At 50.4% G+C, this 18,150-nt stretch overlaps 1 protein-coding gene across 1 annotated transcript in view; it reads right to left on the bottom strand.

Annotated features, from left to right (window-relative positions):
* LOC138579901 (piezo-type mechanosensitive ion channel component 2-like) overlaps window positions 1-18,150 on the bottom strand; it is a 2,232,767-nt gene that overhangs the window by 1,397,100 nt on the left and 817,517 nt on the right. The window contains exon 18 of the mRNA XM_069650129.1: window positions 604-707. Coding sequence (XP_069506230.1) covers window positions 604-707 — 104 coding nt within the window. The remainder of the gene's footprint in view (window positions 1-603; window positions 708-18,150) is intronic.

Raw genomic sequence — 18,150 nt, 5'->3', positions numbered from 1 at the left:
CAAGAATGAATGAGTGTAAAAAGGCTCCACTCATTCAGGATTGAAAGAAAAAGGTCCAGAAGTCCAGAACACGTGTGAGGGGTCTCATAAGGAGAGGGGATGAAGCATAACAATGATACATCTCCCTAACAGTCAGACAACTATCCAATAAATTGCAATACCCTTATAATGCACCTACATTATGTACAAGGTACATTATTCTCTATTAAATATAATCTCCTAACATTCCATTTATTCATTGAAATGGCATCGATCAGCAATGGTGCAATTTCAGCCTGACCATCGACCTTCCACAGAGTGCAGCCTAAGCGTTCAGACTTGCAACCAAATGGTGAACCAGTTGCTCTGGTAAATTTGTCATTTGGTTTTAGAATATGGATTGCATGTGCAGGGGTCATATTTACCCTCACTTAATTGTACTTGTTATAATCCACCTTAAAGGGTTGCAAGCTGAGGGGATCAATCCAATCCTTTCCTGCGTCTTACAAGTTGCACCATGGCCTCAGCATCAAGAGTTACCCAACTGAGCTATCTTATTGGTTATGTGTGTGCAGAGATTCAATGAAAGAGTATGCTGTAGATGTAAGCAGTAAATACACTTACCTGGTGTTGCCAATGGATCTGGTACCATATTTTCATCCATGGTGATGCTGTCTATCTTGTCCAGTGTGTTTAGACTTGGATTATTCACTTTCTCAGCTGATAATCTATCAAAGAAACAATAACATTTAAAAGCTTTATACATAAAGAACTGAAATATTACAAAACATCCAGTTATCCTCCTATAATTAAGTATACATATTTGGGAAGGATGAGTTTAAAGAAAGACAACACATGTTTATGCCTTTATTTATAGGACATGGGTATATTTCCTTTTGCATTGAGCGGTGTCTGAGATTTATGGTCAATGTAAAGTGAATTTAATCAGATAAACTGCTGCTCTTTACAGGTTATGCACAGAGCATAACCTGTAAAGACACAGGTTGAAATCTAGATGAGTCCACAAAGTTTGGGAATATTGCAAGGTTATGAAATGGGAGCTCACTAGCAGCAATACATGGTCTTTACAATACATGAATATTGGGGCTACACTGTTTTTATGAATGCAATAACCCTTATTTCATTGGCTTTTTAAGCCTGGTTTCCTTTTCAAAATGCCTATGCCGTTTCACATGGTTATCTACCATGCACATTTGGAGTGCTTCCACTGTGAATACCCTCAGAAGAACTTCATTAAAAACACACCATCCAGGACTAACAGCTACATGCCTGCCAGGCTATGGTCCATGAAGTGTCAGTCCTTGAAAGGGCTGGCAAAAATGACAGGTACAGGCCAATAACCTTTAAGGAGTGAATGTAAGATGTAAATAGGCCTACTCTATTCAGAGAATGAAACTGGAGGCAATGAATAGTTAGTTCCAACAGCCACCCACTTCTTCCCTTGGTAGCCATAAATGATGTATGTATATATATATTTTTGTGGTGCGCATTCCAGACTTAATTTTCTTTAGTGCAGGACATAAAAAGGAAGGAAATATAATGGACCCAGGGCTACAATACATGGTGTTAATGATGACACAAAAAGGTTTTTAATTGGGACAGTGGGAACCAAGTGTAAATCAGTGGGGAGAGGGTTACAGAAGCAGGGAATTGAAATGGAAAAAGTTTGGTTGGAGATCTTGGCGATTCATGTTCTAGGAATATCTAGACACAAAATATCTCCTTATTTCTAGTGGAATGCCTACCACCAGATACGTGACATTTCTGTGCTAAATAGCGTGGTTGTTGAAGAAGAGTGGCTTTAAAGGATAAACTGTCACGCCCCCACACACGCCCCATCTCCCACTTCCCCCCTCACACCTGTCTCTTCCACCAGCCGCTTCTCGCCATCGTGTTCTCCATCCACATCAGCAGGGGAAGCACGGCAGGCGGGATACCATGTTGGGCGGACCCGCCTCTTTTCGCCCTTTTCCGCGTTGGCGGTTGCCATGGCGCCTCCTGCACAGCCGGCAACGCCAGTATACCAGGAAGTACCGGCAGCACCAATCGCTGGCCACGTTGCGCTCCACGTAACGCGTGCGAGCGGTCACGTGATGCGTCACGTGACACCGCTCGCCGCTTCAAAAGAAGCCGGCAAACACAACACTTTGCTTCACAGCTACTTCTCCGGAGGACTGCCAGGAGTTACCTATTGCTTCCTGTTACTCTCCTTACCTCGACCTTGGAACGTTTCACTTGGACTTGCTCTCGGATTACCCTTGGACTTTGGCGTGCTCTCTGATCTTCCGGACACCTGACACCTGTTTGTACTCTGGACTTGCCTTTGGATTACCCTTCTGTTTCTGCAAACCTCGGATTGCTTCAAGTTTTGCCACGGATCAAGTTCTTGCTCCACCAGATGTTTTCAGAAGTGCCAAGTACATCATCTCAGCCTGCTGTGGGTTCCCCTGCTGTCTGTATAGGTCTCTTACCTATGCTCCACCCCTTTAGGTAAGCTGGTGTCACTGTATCTTGTTTGCTCCCTCTGCCAATTGCCTTTTGGGTGTTTCCTTGATTATAACCCTTTGCCTTACAGCACTCAGGGGTCCTTCCGGCGTTCCCAGTACCAGGCTGACGACGACACTCCACACCTGTGGCTTCAAGGATTGCTAGGGCAGTGTTTACATTCTGCTCGAGCGGTACTTGGGGACGGAGGCATTACATAACTGCACGACCATCAAGTCGGACCCATTGAGTTAGAACAGACTGTGAAGCCTTATGGTCGTCCAGTTATGGATGTTTCAGCCGGGGACCCTGTGACTGCCTTAATGCAAGCAGTGACATCGCTTAGGGCAGATATGGCAGCTTCTACCACTGCCCTCCATACTGACATGGCCGCTGCCACCACTGCATTGAACCACCGCCTTGATGCCATGCAAAGCACACAACATCCCTTACCTGTTGACGCCGAGTTCGGCGATGCCGCCCCACCCCAAAACCCGATTCCTGTCACACCACCCACCCTGCCAGCCCCGTCTGTGGTGGTTCAGACCCCATTTCCTCTAGCAGCCCCTGAGAGGTATCAGGGGGATCCTAAGAAATATCGCACCTTCATAAACCAGTGCAAGCTGCATTTCTTGTGCCGACCCCAGGCTTTCTCTGATTCTGTCTCTAAGGCAGCTTTTCTTCTCTCCCATTTGTCGGGTGTGGCAGCCACGTGGCCCAACCCATTGTTGGAGGGCGACCATCCTGCCCTGTACAATTTCGAGTTATTGACCCAAGAAATGGCCAAGGTTTTCGACACTAGATATAAAGCCCAATCCAGAGACATGGAACTCCTGGATCTTACCCAAGGCCGGTCCACCTTCATTGAGTATATCACCAAGTTCAACCAGCTCGCTACTGAGACCTCCTGGCCAGAGAACAAAAAGGCAGTGATCTATTATCGGGGCTTGTGTGGTTCCATGAAGGATGCTTTATCCGTGGTGCCTTCTCTTCCCTCACTCTATACCGACCTAGTTGATTTGACCTTGCAAATCGACGCCAGACGGACAGAACGCAGGGGGGAAGCAGGGCTATCCCATACCTCACTTTCAACCACATCCGGCACCTCACCCGAACCCATGCAGATCGGCGGGGTACGCAGCCCCATTACTCATGCCGAACGAGAGCGCAGAAGGGCGGACAATGCTTGCTTCTACTGCTGTCTCAACGGGCATTTTGTGAAGGAGTGTCCCCGCCGGCCACAGAACAATATTCCGGGTTTTCCGAAGACTCGCCCTTGAGATCAGGGGTTGGGGCGAGTCCTATACAAAATTCCTCTGATCCGGCTTTTGGTCCCGTCCGACCTGTGGTGGTACAAGCTTCCTTAAACCCTGCTGCAGGTATCTCCCATGCAGTACAAATAGTGATCGACTCTGGAGCTACAGGCTGCTTTATAGATATAGCGCTAGCCAGTTCACTGAACTTACCTCTCATCACAAAAAAACACCCCGAGCCGGTTCATGCAGCGGACGGGACGTCCCTAGCCTCTGGACCAATCCTGCAACAGACAGCCCCGTTGGAATTGATCATACAGGAAGTCCATAGAGAGACCATGTCATTTGATCTCATAGCCACACCTCAGTTCGGAGTCATTCTAGGCATTCCTTGGCTGAAAAGGCACAATCCTCTGATTAACTGGGGCACGGGTCAGGTCTCCTTCGAATCAGAAACGTTCCAATACTACTGCCTGCTCGAGACACCTCGGGTTTCCAGCCCCGCAGACATCCTAGGGGTAGTCGCTTCTTTAGCCACAGAAGACAGGTCCGACACCCAGGACACTCACATGATAGGGGCGGTCACAAACAACATACCTCCTGAGTATCATGAGTTCCGGGCTGTGTTCGACAAAGGCTCTGCGGAAGGTCTTCCTCCGCATCGACCTTACAACTGCCCCATTGATTTAGTCCCGGACGCTCCAATCCCAAAGGGCCGGATCTACTCCCTAACCCAGACGGAAGAGCGAGTCCTGCAAGAGTACATACAGCAGGCCCTGCATCTGGGTCCCATTCGTCCGTCAACATCCCCAGCTGCAAGTCCTATCTTCTTTGTGCCAAAGAAGGAAGGGGATCTCCGTCCCTGCATAGATTACAGGCGTTTGAACGCCATCACGGTAAAAAACCGCTATCACATACCTCTTATTACCCCGTTTTCAGACAAACTCACTCATGCCACAATTTACACCAAACTGGACCTTCGGGGGGCGTACAATCTCGTACGCATGCGTTAATGGAGATGAATGGAAGACAGCCTTCTGCTCACGACAAGGGTTGTTCGAGTATACAGTTATGCCGTTTGGCCTCTATAATGCTCCTGCTACGTTTCAGCGCTTCATGGATGACATATTCAGCGATATCCTGAACGCCTACGTGCTAGTGTACTTAGATGACATACTGATTTTCTCTTCCTCCCTCGATGAACACATCACGCATGTTAAGGAAGTATTGGTACGACTCCAAGCCAACGCACTATTTGCTAAACCCGAGAAGTGTATTTTCCACACCAGTCAGGTTGAGTTCTTGGGGTTCCATATCTCTCTCAGGAGTCGCTCTATGAATCAGTCCAAAGTCTGGGCAATCAACGAATGGCCAATTCCGACCACACTCAAGCAACTGCAGTCATTTTTGGGTTTCGCTAACTTTTACCGACGATTCATTGCTGGGTTCTCCTCTATCGTAGCACCACTCACTGCGCTCACCAGCCCTTCCGTCCCCTGTGTCTGGTCCGTGACACAACAAAACGCCTTTAACTCTCTGAAAACCATGTTCACCACTGCTCCGGTGTTGCAACACCCTGACCCTGAACTCCCGTTTGTCCTCGAGGCAGACGCATCCTCCTATGCACTAGGCGCTGTACTGTCCCAACCATGTCCTGCCACTGGTCGTCTGCATCCGGTTGCATTTCACTCTCGCAAGTTTACGGCAAGCGAATTGCACTACACAGTTACGGAAAAAGAACTATTGGCCATTAAGGACGCTCTACAGATCTGGAGACACCACCTCTTGGGCGCAAAACACCAGACTGTGGTGTTCTCCGATCATAAGAATCTCCAGGACCTTGCCTCTCTGAAATGTACAAACAGCCGACAGGTACGTTGGCATCTCTTCTTTGCCGCGTTCGACTTCGTGGTGAAACATAAACCTGGTGTCGGGCATGGGAAAGCAGATGCTCTGTCTCGTTCCCCCGGGGGGGGAGGTTCTCCCATCCTTCCCTGAAACCTTGTTGAGTGAGACTCATGTAGTTTGTGTCTGTACACCGTCGCCTTCTTTACAGTCCACCATACGACAGTGGGTCTCCCACTATCCACAATCACTAACAGAATGGGATCCGGTTATGCAGGATGGGCTGCCCTTTGTACACGGGAAGCTCTTTCTTCCCACAAGCAAAACCAGGAACCTGGCGTTAGACTGGTCTCATGATGCTGCCATTAATGGTCACCCCGGGCAGCATCGCACTCTAGACCTACTCAAACGCTAGTGTTGGTGGCCAACTATGAAACACGACGTACAGAACTATGTCAATACCTGCTCAGTCTGTGCCCAGGGCAAGTCACGCAGGGGCCAACCTCTGGGTCTTCATCTACCTCTCCCCGTTCCTCCACGACCCTGGCACACGGTCTCAATGGACCTGATTACCGATCTGCCACGTACACAGGGTTTCGATACTATTTGGGTCGTTGTGGACTCCTATACCAAACTGGCCCGTTTCGTACCATGCAAGGGGGTACCTTCAGCCCCGGTCTTGGCCAAGCATTTCTTTAGGTCTGTGTTCTGTCTCTTTGGCCTGCCCCATGTGTTGGTGTCCGACCGAGGCACGCAGTTCACCTCCCGTTTCTGGCGGGCCCTCACCTCTCTGTTAGGTATCGATGCTCATTATTTCTCTGCTTACCATCCGGAGAGCGACGGGCAAACCGAGAGGATCAATCAGACATTGGAGCAGTACCTACGCTGCCTAACGTTACAGTACCAGGACACTTGGCTCAACCTGTTGCACCTCGCCGAGTTCGCTTATAACAATACACTTCACTCTGCTACTGGGTTCTCGCCTTTCTTCACCCTCTATGGCCAACACCCCCGTACTCTCCCCATTCCAGACTTTTCCTCTTCTGATACCCCCGCCGCTTCGGCCTGTGCTCGGGATTTGGTCTCGGTCCATGCCCAAACGTTGGTCCACCTGCGCGAAGCCCAGACCTCCATGAAAACCGCTGCTGACAGGAGGAGAGCGGATGCGCCTGCTTACAAAGTGGGGGACCGGGTTTGGCTCTCTACCCGCCATTTGCACATCCCTGGCTGTTGCAAGCTTCTCCCTCGTTTTGTGGGTCCATATGAGGTGGTCAAGGTCCTGAACCCAGTGGCAATACGCCTGGAGGTGCCTCCCGCCTGGCGGATCCACCCGGTGTTTCACGTCTCCCTGCTTAAGCCATGCCCTGGCCCTAACCGGTTGGCTACCCGTCTTGCCCCGGTCTCTGTCTCGTCCCCCGATGTGTTTGAGGTGCGGGCTATTCTGGGTTCCCGTATGTACAGGGGCGGGTTGCAATATCTAGTGGACTGGCTGGGTTACGGCCCTGAGGACCGCTCCTGGGTTGCCTCCCGGGATGTACACGCTCCTCGCTTGGTGGCCCGATTTCACTGTGAACATCCATTCAGCCCACGCGGTCGTGGGCCTTTGAGGGGGGGCTCTGTCATGCCCCCACACATGCCCCATCTCCCACTTCCCCCCTCACACCTGTCTCTTCCACCAGGCGCTTCTCGCCGTCGTGTTCTCCATCCACATCAGCAGGGGAAGCACGGCAGGCGGGATACCATGTTGGGCGGACCCGCCTCTTTTCGCCCTTTTCCGCGTTGGCGGTTGCCATGGCGCCTCCTGCACAGCCGGCGACGCCAGTATACAAGGAAGTACCGGCAGCACCAATCGCTGGTCGCGTTGCGCTCCACGTAACGCATGGGAGCGGTCACGTGATGCGTCACGTGACACCGCTCGCCGCTTCAATAGAAGCCAGCAAACACAACACTTTGCTTCACAGCTACTTCTCCGGAGGACTGCCAGGAGTTACCTATTGCTTCCTGTTACTCTCCTTACCTCGACCTTGGAACGTTTCACTTGGACTTGCTCTCGGATTACCCTTGGACTTTGGCGTACTCTCTGATCTTCCGGACACCTGACACCTGTTTGTACTCTGGACTTGCCTTTGGATTACCCTTCTGTTTCTGCAAATCTCGGATTGCTTCAAGTTTTGCCACGGATCAAGTTCTTGCTCCACCAGGTGTTTTCAGGAGTGCCAAGTACATCATCTCAGCCTGCTGTGGGTTCCCCTGCTGTCTGTATAGGTCTCTTACCTATGCTCCACCCCTTTAGGTAAGCTGGTGTCACTGTATCTTGTTTGCTCCCTCTGCCAATTGCCTTTTGGGTGTTTCCTTGATTATAACCCTTTGCCTTACAGCACTCAGGGGTCCTTCCGGCGTTCCCGGTACCAGGCTGACGACGACACTCCACACCTGTGGCCTCAAGGATTGCTAGGGCAGTGTTTACATTCTGCTCGAGCGGTACTTGGGGACGGAGGCATTAGATAACTGCACGACCATCAAGTCGGACCCATCGAGTTAGAACAAACAGACAATCTTGGAATGGATCCTGGATTCCAACATAAGCCAATGCAGTTGTTAGGAGGAGCTTGGTGTCAACCCTGGACCTCATTTCTTGTGTATTGTTGACACCACCCTTCTAGCATCATGTATCCTAGTTACAAGGGAACCCTCACTGCTATCTTTCAGCAAGGGTTCCAGATTCCAATGAAGAGAGGTTGAAGGGAGAAGGAGTGAGGTGGACATTGTGGTCCATTGCTGGGGGCCGTTTCTCTTGGATGAACCTATATGGGACAATCCAAATTAGTAGGAGTGGATTTGGAAAGTGTGAGAGGGAGAATATTTGAGTCTGGTGTCAAATCTAAAGAGCGTTAAAACTTGAGGAAGGTGACTGGATTAGGATTAAACTTCCTACCAAAGTACGCAAAGGTGCGTCACTATTTTCTCAGCCTAAACAGGTTGTAAAAGATCTAGGATCCTCTGTTCTGGTCAAAGGAGGTGGTATATGGAACAAGGACAGGATAGCACTTTTCAGGAATGTTAAAGACACCAATGTAGTTTAAAATGACTATCATGAAACGTTTTCACTTTGACAATTTTGTTATATCCTGGTCATTTACACTTGTTCTTCAGCTGTTTTAACATTTCATCGGATATATATATTTATTTTTTTTACCTTTCATTTTTTGTTTTGTTCATTGTTTGTTGGAAAAGGAAGGGAGGTGTTAGGAGGAGCTTGGTGTCAACCCTGGACCTCATTTCTTGTGTATTGTTGACACCACCCTTCTAGCATCATGTATCCTAGTTACAAGGGAACCCTCACTGCTATCTTTCATCAAGGGTTCCAGATTCCAGTGAAGAGAGGTTGAAGGGAGAAGGAGTGAGGTGGACATTGTGGTCCATTGCTGGGGGCTGTTTCTCTTGGATGAACCTACATAATAAACCCTTCAACTCAAGTAATGTCTCTGGAGTGTCTTCTTACGTTTTAACAGCAGTTCAGACGAAATAGTAGAAACGTGGTTCAATGTCCTCATGCCCACAAGACATGCCGCTGCATGAAAAGAAGATTTCAGTGGGCGAAGAGCAGGCTGGGACACCCCAAAATGTACACTATTCCCGGCATAAATATGCAACAGGACCACAATTTGAAAAAGCACCTATGGAATGAAATGTTTTTAATTTGCAAAGCAGGGAGAGTTGAAAATCAGCAGTTGGAGATTTTTGGGCAATATTGTTTTTCAAAAAAAATGTATCAGACCACCAAGGGGCACGGAGCATGCCAGACGTGTGAGGCTCGCACTCCTCCAGCCCCGCAGGGCCTAGTGTGCAGTTCCAGTCCCCGGCCGAGATTATTCGGTGGAGCCCGAGGGGACCTGTGCCCTGGGTGGTCAGTCCCACCGAGTCCATGGACCGAGAGATCTAGCCCAACACAGACCCAGGCCAAGGTGATAGGGGAAGGCTCCCCGAAGGACGCCGCCAGCTGTGATCAGCCCGCGCCTGGGACCCCAGGCGTGGTTTGTCAAGCTCTGCCATCGATCCAATGGGGGACCGCGGAGAGGCCCAAAGTGTGGGGGACCCCCCCAGACCCACAGGATACGCCTGGAGATTGTGCGAGGGAGGCGGTCCCTCTGCACTCATAGCCCCGGACGTGGGGCGCTGCGGCCGAGACCCCGCCGAGGCGAAGATCCACGGGAGCCGGGCAGCGGTTAGAGGCATAGGCCGGACCACCCACTCAGACTGTACACCGGAGCAGGTGAGTTGAGACCAACACACCCCAGGACCACGAGAGCTGCCCACCGGAGCCGAGTGGGATCCCCCTAGTCTACTCCTTGAACAGAGCAGCTCGAACGGAGCCTCATGAGGACGCCGGCGACCTAGCCAGTACGCGCCAAGGACCTCAGGGGTGTCTCGTATTGTTGGGCCATCAACCTCCCGGGGGGCTGTGGTGGGCTTGAGGGGCTGGGGTCCCGCCCCGCGCCCACAGAACACATCGGGTGGTTGAGCGCCGGGGGCGCCGCCCCTGCATAAATAACACAGCCTGGGCCCCCCACCCGCACACAGCATGCCGGAGTGGGCACCCGGAAGGACTCGAAGAGCCACCCATCCAAACTGTGAAGGGGCCCTTCAGCTCACTCCCGAACGGGGAGGCATCCGGGGCGATCGGCACACGGCGGCACCAACAAGAGGAGGAGCCCGGGCCTGGAGCGTCGGCCTCTCCTGAAGACAGCAACAGAAAGGAGGTGAGGAGAAGTTGGGTGGAAGCGGGACAGTGATTATACAGCAGTGGGGTGCTGCCCCCCCCCCCTATCCCCAGCAGCCTTTCCAGGGCTACAACCCGGGGACCAACTCCCCCAGAAAGAGGACAAGGAGGCTTCCACCTCATCAGCGGCATCTCGTCTTCCCCCAGTTCACACAGCAGAGGCACACTGTAAAAAGCAGGCCGTGGCCTTATACACTGGAAGCCCCACAAGGCCCCTGGCACAACTCCAAGGCCAATAGCCAGGAATCTGCTACCCCGACAACAAAGAGGGGCTGGGCCGCCCTGCAGAACCCCGGGACTCCAATAGGAGAGTCCAATTAGAGGCACCACATCAAGAGGCACCAAAAGAGCGACATACTGGAGCGGACCCCAGCCACCGGAGCAATTGCTTCCCTCCAACGTTTTCGCTGCTTACAAACAGCCCAGAGTGAGGCCTACGGAGCCACCATGCTCTCAGGCAGTGACCCCCCTCCTGCAGCGCTTACTAAGGATGACCTCAAGGACATTTTTCAGGAGATCAAAGCTATCCGCACCGACATACAGGCCTCTATAGTGGACGACAGAGGAAGAGTGGATACCTTGTAGAAAAAAATGGAAGGAATGGAAAATAACCATTTCAGACTGACCTGTTGGACATGATGTATGAGGCGAGGTTAACAGACCTAGAAATGAAAGAGGAGAACATAATCTTGAAGATGGATGACCTGGAAAACAGGGAACGCCGGAATAACCTACGCATTATGGGCATGACGCAGCAAAGAGGGGAGACGGCAGCCGATGTGGGGAGGAAAGTCCAAGGCCTGATCAACCAACTTTCTACGTTAGAAGGGGGTAAGGATGTCCAGTTGGAGAGAGCACATTGAGGTGGAGGGGGTGGAGCAGGAGGCCCGAGGTCCATTGTGGTGCGATTCCTCCGTTATAGAGACAAAATGGAGGTCCTGGAGAAGGCAAAAAGGCTGAAGAGCTTTATCTTCGAAGGTAACACGATTAAGATCTACCAAAACCTGTCCACCCTCACCCGCAGAAGAGAGTGTCACCCGCTCACCCACTGGCTGACCAGCCAGGACATAAGATACAGGTGGTCTTTCCCATTTGCCCTTTCTTTCGAATGATCTGGTGTAGATTACAGGGTGACTAGTGGCAAAGAAGCCACGCAAGTTCTCCAAGTGCTCAAGGATGACGTTCCGGAGGAAGGAAACGAGGAGGGCACACAAGCATGGCCAGAAACCAGGAGACAACCCGAGGGCCCCTGGTCCACAAAGAAGAAGACAAACGGCAGAAGAAAATTCAAGAAACCAAACACCCCAACGTCGGAAGCCGGGGGGGACTAGGCGAACAAAGACTCACCATTAAGGAGTGAAAGGCCACCAGTTTGGCAATCCCGGCCGGGGATACAGAGTTCGTTAAGGGACTTGCGGTGGATGGACATACACTCAACCCTGGTGGCTTGCCCGTTGGCAGGCGTCCCAAACGGGGGAGGGAGAAGGGAGAGGGTAGGGAAGGGTGGCGGGGAGAGGGGTTCTCGAGCCCAGAACCGATTCAGCTCCAAAGGGGAACAGGGCAACTTCCATAGGACCGGGAAAAAGATGAAGACAAGGCAAAGAACCAATGACAGACAATGAGAGGAAGGGCCGGGTTGAGACCCTTAGAATAGGCTCTATCAACGTGAAGGGGCTTAACTCCCCAACAAAGCACTCGCTTTTGGGGAAGGAAATGAAAAATGCCAGAGTAGATGCCTTCTTCATACAGGAAATTAGAACAGTGAAGGGGGAGGAGAGGGATCTCATGTGGGTCAGACCTTCTGGGCATCCGGCCACACTAAGAGAGGCGGAGTTGGCATCATCCTACACAGGAACCAAAAGCTGACCGAGGTGACCCAGTGGGGAAGGGAGGATGGGAGAGCCATGGTGGTATCGGGCATTTAACATCACTCCAGAGTTACCCTAGCCGCCATATACTGCCCCAATGTGGGTCAGACGGAATTTATCCAAGAAGTCCTTGGGGAGGTTATGGCCAAAGCGGAAGGGCTCCTCCTCCTGGGGGGGATTTCAATATGTGGGCTAATCGGGAGTTGGACCACAGTGGTAAGGCCATTCCACCAGATGGTAGAGGGGGACGGCCCCACGGAGGGTTTCGGGACATAATGTGGAAGCAGGGACTGGTGGCCATATGGAGGGAGCTCCATCCAATCAGGAGGGGATACACCTTCTACTCCACAGTCCATGGTACTAGGACAAGAATACTATCTATTCACGGAGCACCAGTATATGAGCAGAATAGATGACTGAGATCCGCCCAGTCAGCTGGTCGGACCACGACCTGGTCTGTTCTGACATTAGCGTATCGGGCCTAAAATGTCATGATGCCTACCCCCGGGCATCCGGACCAAGCCCATCAGCCCCGGGAGCAGGCATCCAGGTGCTTATTAAAAGTGAAGTAACTGGTATCAACGTGCCCCTGCATTCCACGCAGGATGGAGAGCTCATCATTCAAAAACATAAGGTGAGATTACTGAAAGGGAATATCAGAGGTGATTAGTGGGGAGAACAGTGGGGTGCCATCACTAGAATCCACGGGTGGCTAAATCCCTTTCTCCACTTGCAGGAGAAAACTTCTACGGGTCAAGCAGATGAGATTAGGCGGGCCAGTCCAGTCTGTCATCTCTGCACTACGTGTCACGCTGGAAGAGACCGCAGCTGTCCGGATCCGATCGACGCCCCTGTGGGAGCCAGGTGAGCGTAACATAAAATCCAGGGAATCTCTATGAAGATGTAACGACTTTCTCCTCAGGGATGCGGTTTTCAAAGAGGAGATGATAATGGCGATCAGGGAATACTTCAAGCTAAATGACACTGGTGAAGTAGACCGGGAGATAGTATGGGAGGCAGCGAAGGCAACCTGGAGGGGTAGGTTGATTAATGAAGGGGCTTCCAAAAAGAGGGTGAGGACTCTCCTGGCTCACAGGCTGAGGTCGGAGATCCTCTCATTGGAGAGGTCTGAAGGAAAGGGGGAGGCGGATAGGAAGAGGGATCTGGGCTTGGCAAGAGGGAAGAGGCAAGAATTGAGGGAATTAGAGATGGGCACAATAGTAGCTGGACTCCAACACCTATGTCAAAGATATTTCGAAAAAAGCGATAAGGCCGACACCATGTTGGCAGCTAAACTCAGAGGTCAGCGGGCTGACAGATGGGTGGCAAGAATTGTAAGTGGTGAAGAGTGGGAAAGATCTGATCCAGAAGGCATAGCTGAGAAGTTCGCCGGCTTCTATGAAACCCTATATGGGAAGGAGGGGGAGGCAGAGAAGGAAACACTCAGTGGTATTTGCGCCGGCTCGTAATCCGGCAGATTGGTATTGGCTGCGCTAATTCTGTTACCGCCACTTTTAAGGCTTACCGCCAAACACGTGATGAGGCCCTTAGAGTACTCTGATGAATCCTGCAAAGTCCTCACAGAATCCCTGCCTAAAATCTCCTCCCAGGTGGCATTGGAAAAAGGCAGATGCTTCCTGATACTAACCCTGGGGGTGGTAGTAGCTAGGTGGGATACCTGGGAGAAGGCCAACATGGGAATGGAGTGACTGTTAGGAGAGATGCAGTATTCATCTTCTTTGGAGGCTGAGACTTCCAGGATACCCAAATACCTAATGGTGTGCTGTCAGAGTCAGACTCCACTTCCCAAAAACACTCAAGGTGTTAGTAGTAAAAACTCTAATGGGCAACATAATAACAGGGTATATCAGGGTCAGAATCTTAATAACATTACTCCTGATTTATTTGATTCCCCCTCTTTTATGAACTCAAAAAGCAATCAACAATTACTTTAAGATCCTTTTCTAAAAACACCTTCTATAAACAAGATGAGCTTTATAAGGTTGAAACTAGAACCTTTACAATAAAAAGAAACTCACACATTAGGGACTTCAAGTCCCACAGTGCCATAGGTACTGGGACAAGGAAAAGTGGCTTGGAGGCACAGAACTGCAATATGCAGTATAGTGTTTCTAATGACCCATACCTGTGTCAGACTTTTCACTATTTAAAAACCTTTCAGGTGTGGACCATTAGAAATCATGGTGGAAGTTGTCAGAAGTAGTTGGAGAACCAGTAAGCAGCCGTGCATGCAGCAAGAGCAGAGAATTGAAGATGCTGGGAACGTCAATGTTTGTATAGCGGGTTAAGGTGCTGAGTGGGTCGTAAAATTTAGAAGCTCAAACTGCAGAGATCACACAGCGGGAAGCGCTGAGGTGACAGACTGCCCTGTATAAGAAACAAGTTTCCCTTTCCCTGTCCTCACCTCGTTGATAAGCATCGGAGAATGCCAGGAGCGAAGCAGGCTCCTTTCAAAAGAGACGCAGGACTTGGGAACTTCACCAGAGCTGTCAAAAGCTCCAACCGCAAAGACCACAAGGTTACAGCAGCAGCGGATAAAGTGGACACGCAAGGAGAGGTTGGTGAGTTGGCCTATGATAGGGGACCCCCGGAGCGCTCCGTGTGAAACAGCTAGCTGCGTAAGATTGTTTTGAATGACGAAGTAATGAAAGAAAGCATATTTGCTATTATCCATGTTTAAAGAGGAACCAAGAGCAAGAGGTTTATAACTATCACTACCAAAGCCAAGAGGGAGCTAGATTGAAACTAAACTTTATCCCACAATGCCAAAGCCAAGCGGGAGCAAGATTAAAACTATTGCCAAAGCCAAGATGGAGCAAAATTACAACTAAACTGTATCTCGCATTTCCAAATCCAAGAAAAGGCAACATTGAAATGAAACTGTAACCCATGTTTACAAAGCCAGGAGAGCATAATATTGAACTGTCAGGGCCAGACTCAAGAGGGTGCAAAATTGAAACATATTGTCAAATTTCCAAGTGCACCTCCTCAGAGGTACTCTGCCTTTCCTCTCCTTCCCCCAGAAGCTCATGGTATCCCAAGTCTGTTTCTCTCTAACTTGGACTATTGTAACAGCCTCTTTCTAAATCTACCTGCCTCTACTCTCCGCCCTCTGCAACTAATCCAGAACAGGACTGCAAGACTTGTCCTTGGCCTCAAGCCCTGGGATCGAATCTCTCCAGCTCTGAAATCTCTCCATTGGCTCCCAGAGGATGCAAGGATTACAGTCAAAACCTTCTGCATTGTCCACAAGGTTTTCTGGGGCCTGGGTCCAAAATACCTTCAGCTATCCCTCCGCAAATAACTCCCCTCTCCAGCTCTTCACTCCTCTACCTCCAACTCCCTCAGGGTCAGTCGATTTTCAAAGAAACGAGCTGGGGTAGATCTCTGTTTTCGGCTGGGGCCTCCCTCTGGAACAGTCTCCCTGCCACTCTAAAACTTGAGGAGAACCATCTACGGTTCCGGAAGCACCCCAAGAGCTTCCTCTTTTCTTCTGCCGTCGCTTCCCCTCTCCCCTGCTGATCTGTTCTCTCTTGGCACCCTGCACCTGGCCACCCTCTGTCCTCCGGGCCCAGGTACCTGCTCACCCTTCCACCCTCCCGCACTGCCTCCGGGCCACCCCTTGCACTGGGGTCTGTATCTGAACCCATAAACCCCCACCCCTTTTTCTTCCTGCACTTATCAGACCTACCCTGTCTTCTGCCTTAAACCTAGCATTTGCAAATTGCTGGCTGCACTACCACTGTTTGTTGCCTTTATTATTTATTTATTGTTATTTATCTGTTTCTCCTCTGCTTCGCACTTTTCACTTCTCCCCCCTTACATGCACTTTTCCCCTCCCCCTCTCCCATGCACTTGCGCGTTCTCAATGTCACTGGGCCTAGTAAGATCTCTGTTTTGTTCTCCTCTTTTTCCCTCCCTTGCCTTGTCGCACTCTGAAACACTTGTGTACGAGCGCGATAGAAATAAAATATCAATATCAATATCAAACATTGCCACAGTAAAGAGGGGGCAGTATTGAAGACCAATAAAAACAAACCCTGGCTAAGACCAAGAAATAGTGTACTGAGAAAAGGGGAACCAGTTTACCTGGTGTGATAATGGAAACCCAAAGATTGCAAGAGAGAAGCCATCCTTGTGGAAAATATAAAGGAGGAGGAGAAAGCAACCTGTACTAGAAGTGGCAAATAAACAAATGGAATAAACATCATCAAGGGGTGTTGTATCCTTATGAAAAGAGTTGTGGATCTCAAAGTTGCTGAAAGAGAAAGATTTTGCTATTGTTTGAAGATAACCACAACACAGTACTTATAGTAGTGGTAGGAGTTTTTGTTGTACTGGAAGGCAAGTATACCAGGAAAGGGCTTATTAGTGCAAGTCCTAGCAGGGTAGTGAACCAGGAAGAAGACATTGAAGTAGTACATTATGGTGAACAGTTGCAGCAGAAGGAAAGTGGGAAGACCACTGAAGAGAGGAGGAGTGCATGATGAGAGACATAAGAGCACGATGGGCACTAGGCACGGAAGACAGCATAAGCGTGGGGGGTGGAGGTAGTTGAGCAGATCCAGACAGCAAAACCTTGCCAAACCGAACCACTACAGTATCAGACAGAATGTGCATGGGGTCCTATCGAGATAGGGGTGGCATGGACTTGATCGACTCCAGTGGGAAGCCTGAGCTTCGTGGACTATTTTTGGAGTGATATGGTAACAGATTCGGAAGAGGAAGAAGATGGTATTAGGGACAAGAAAATAGGGCGACCTAAGTACCGGTCTCCGGGTGACAGCGCAGAAAAGAGCGTGACATGGGAAGGAGGATTCATGGGGCAGGGGAACATGCAGCATGGGTTTCGAGGAAGAGGGGGGCCACCCAGGGAACACGGTACAGATACATCACAACCAAGGGGGATTTCCAGGAGGGTTTTGAGGATATGGGCAGCAGTTGCAGCAAGTCCCAGGGGAGTATTCTAGGAGTTTCCAAGGGCAAGGGAGGGAGCCACCACAGTGCTGGTTGTGCGGGCAGATAGGGCACATTTCGAGAGTGTGCAGGAGCAGGGGGGTGCAACAGAATGGGGATACAGTACCAGCCAGCATATCAAGGGGAACAGGACGTGTATTACAGAGGACCAAGCATGACATCAGCAAGGACCAACACCAAGCGCATACCCGCAGACACACCAACCTATGGCACAGATATCACAGATGCAAGGACCTATATCGCAGTATTTGCAGACACCACAGATGCCCCAGACTCAAGGTAACACACAGCAGGTGTTGCAGATACAGAACAGCATACAGCCAAGCAACGGATAGTGGCACGCACAGACTCCATAGCAACAACCCCCATTAGGAACATGGGAGGGGTCACCATAGTGGGGAACAATCCCTTTTCGGGGAATGGGATGGATGTCCTTATGCCCTCAACAGCCCACAGATGGACTTGATGTGTTCCATCCTGTCAATTACACCCAACCCTGTGGAGGAACCACGCATAGGGGTGTCGATAGGTGACAAAACCGTTTCCTTTCTTGTAGACACAGGGGCGACTAAGTGCTGCATTCGGGAGGGAAGTTACAGGTTGTCGGGCGAGGCCATGAATACTCAAGGATTCTATAGGGCTATGGAAGTGGTTCCTTTCACAGACAATATTTCCCCTTCTATAGGGCAACACGATTTATCTTTGCCTTTACTTTGCTCTCGAAAGATCCCTGTAAACATACCGGGGAGACCGATTATGAGCAGACTTAACATGATGATTTCATTCACGGACAAGGGAATAGTGTGCTCCACAGCAGGGATACATTTTCTCAACATAAGGGTAATCATTAGAGCGTATTATGGACGGAGGGTACAGAGAGGGGGTGCCAGTGGACGAGGAGCTGTTCCAGTACGGGACTGAG

Source organism: Ambystoma mexicanum, chromosome 3p, assembly GCF_040938575.1.
Source record: "Ambystoma mexicanum isolate Mex_15411 chromosome 3p, UKY_AmexF1_1, whole genome shotgun sequence".
Lineage (NCBI taxonomy): Eukaryota > Metazoa > Chordata > Amphibia > Caudata > Ambystomatidae > Ambystoma > Ambystoma mexicanum.
Note: the sequence above shows the minus strand (reverse complement) of the source record. Positions and strands in the feature narration are given on the sequence as shown.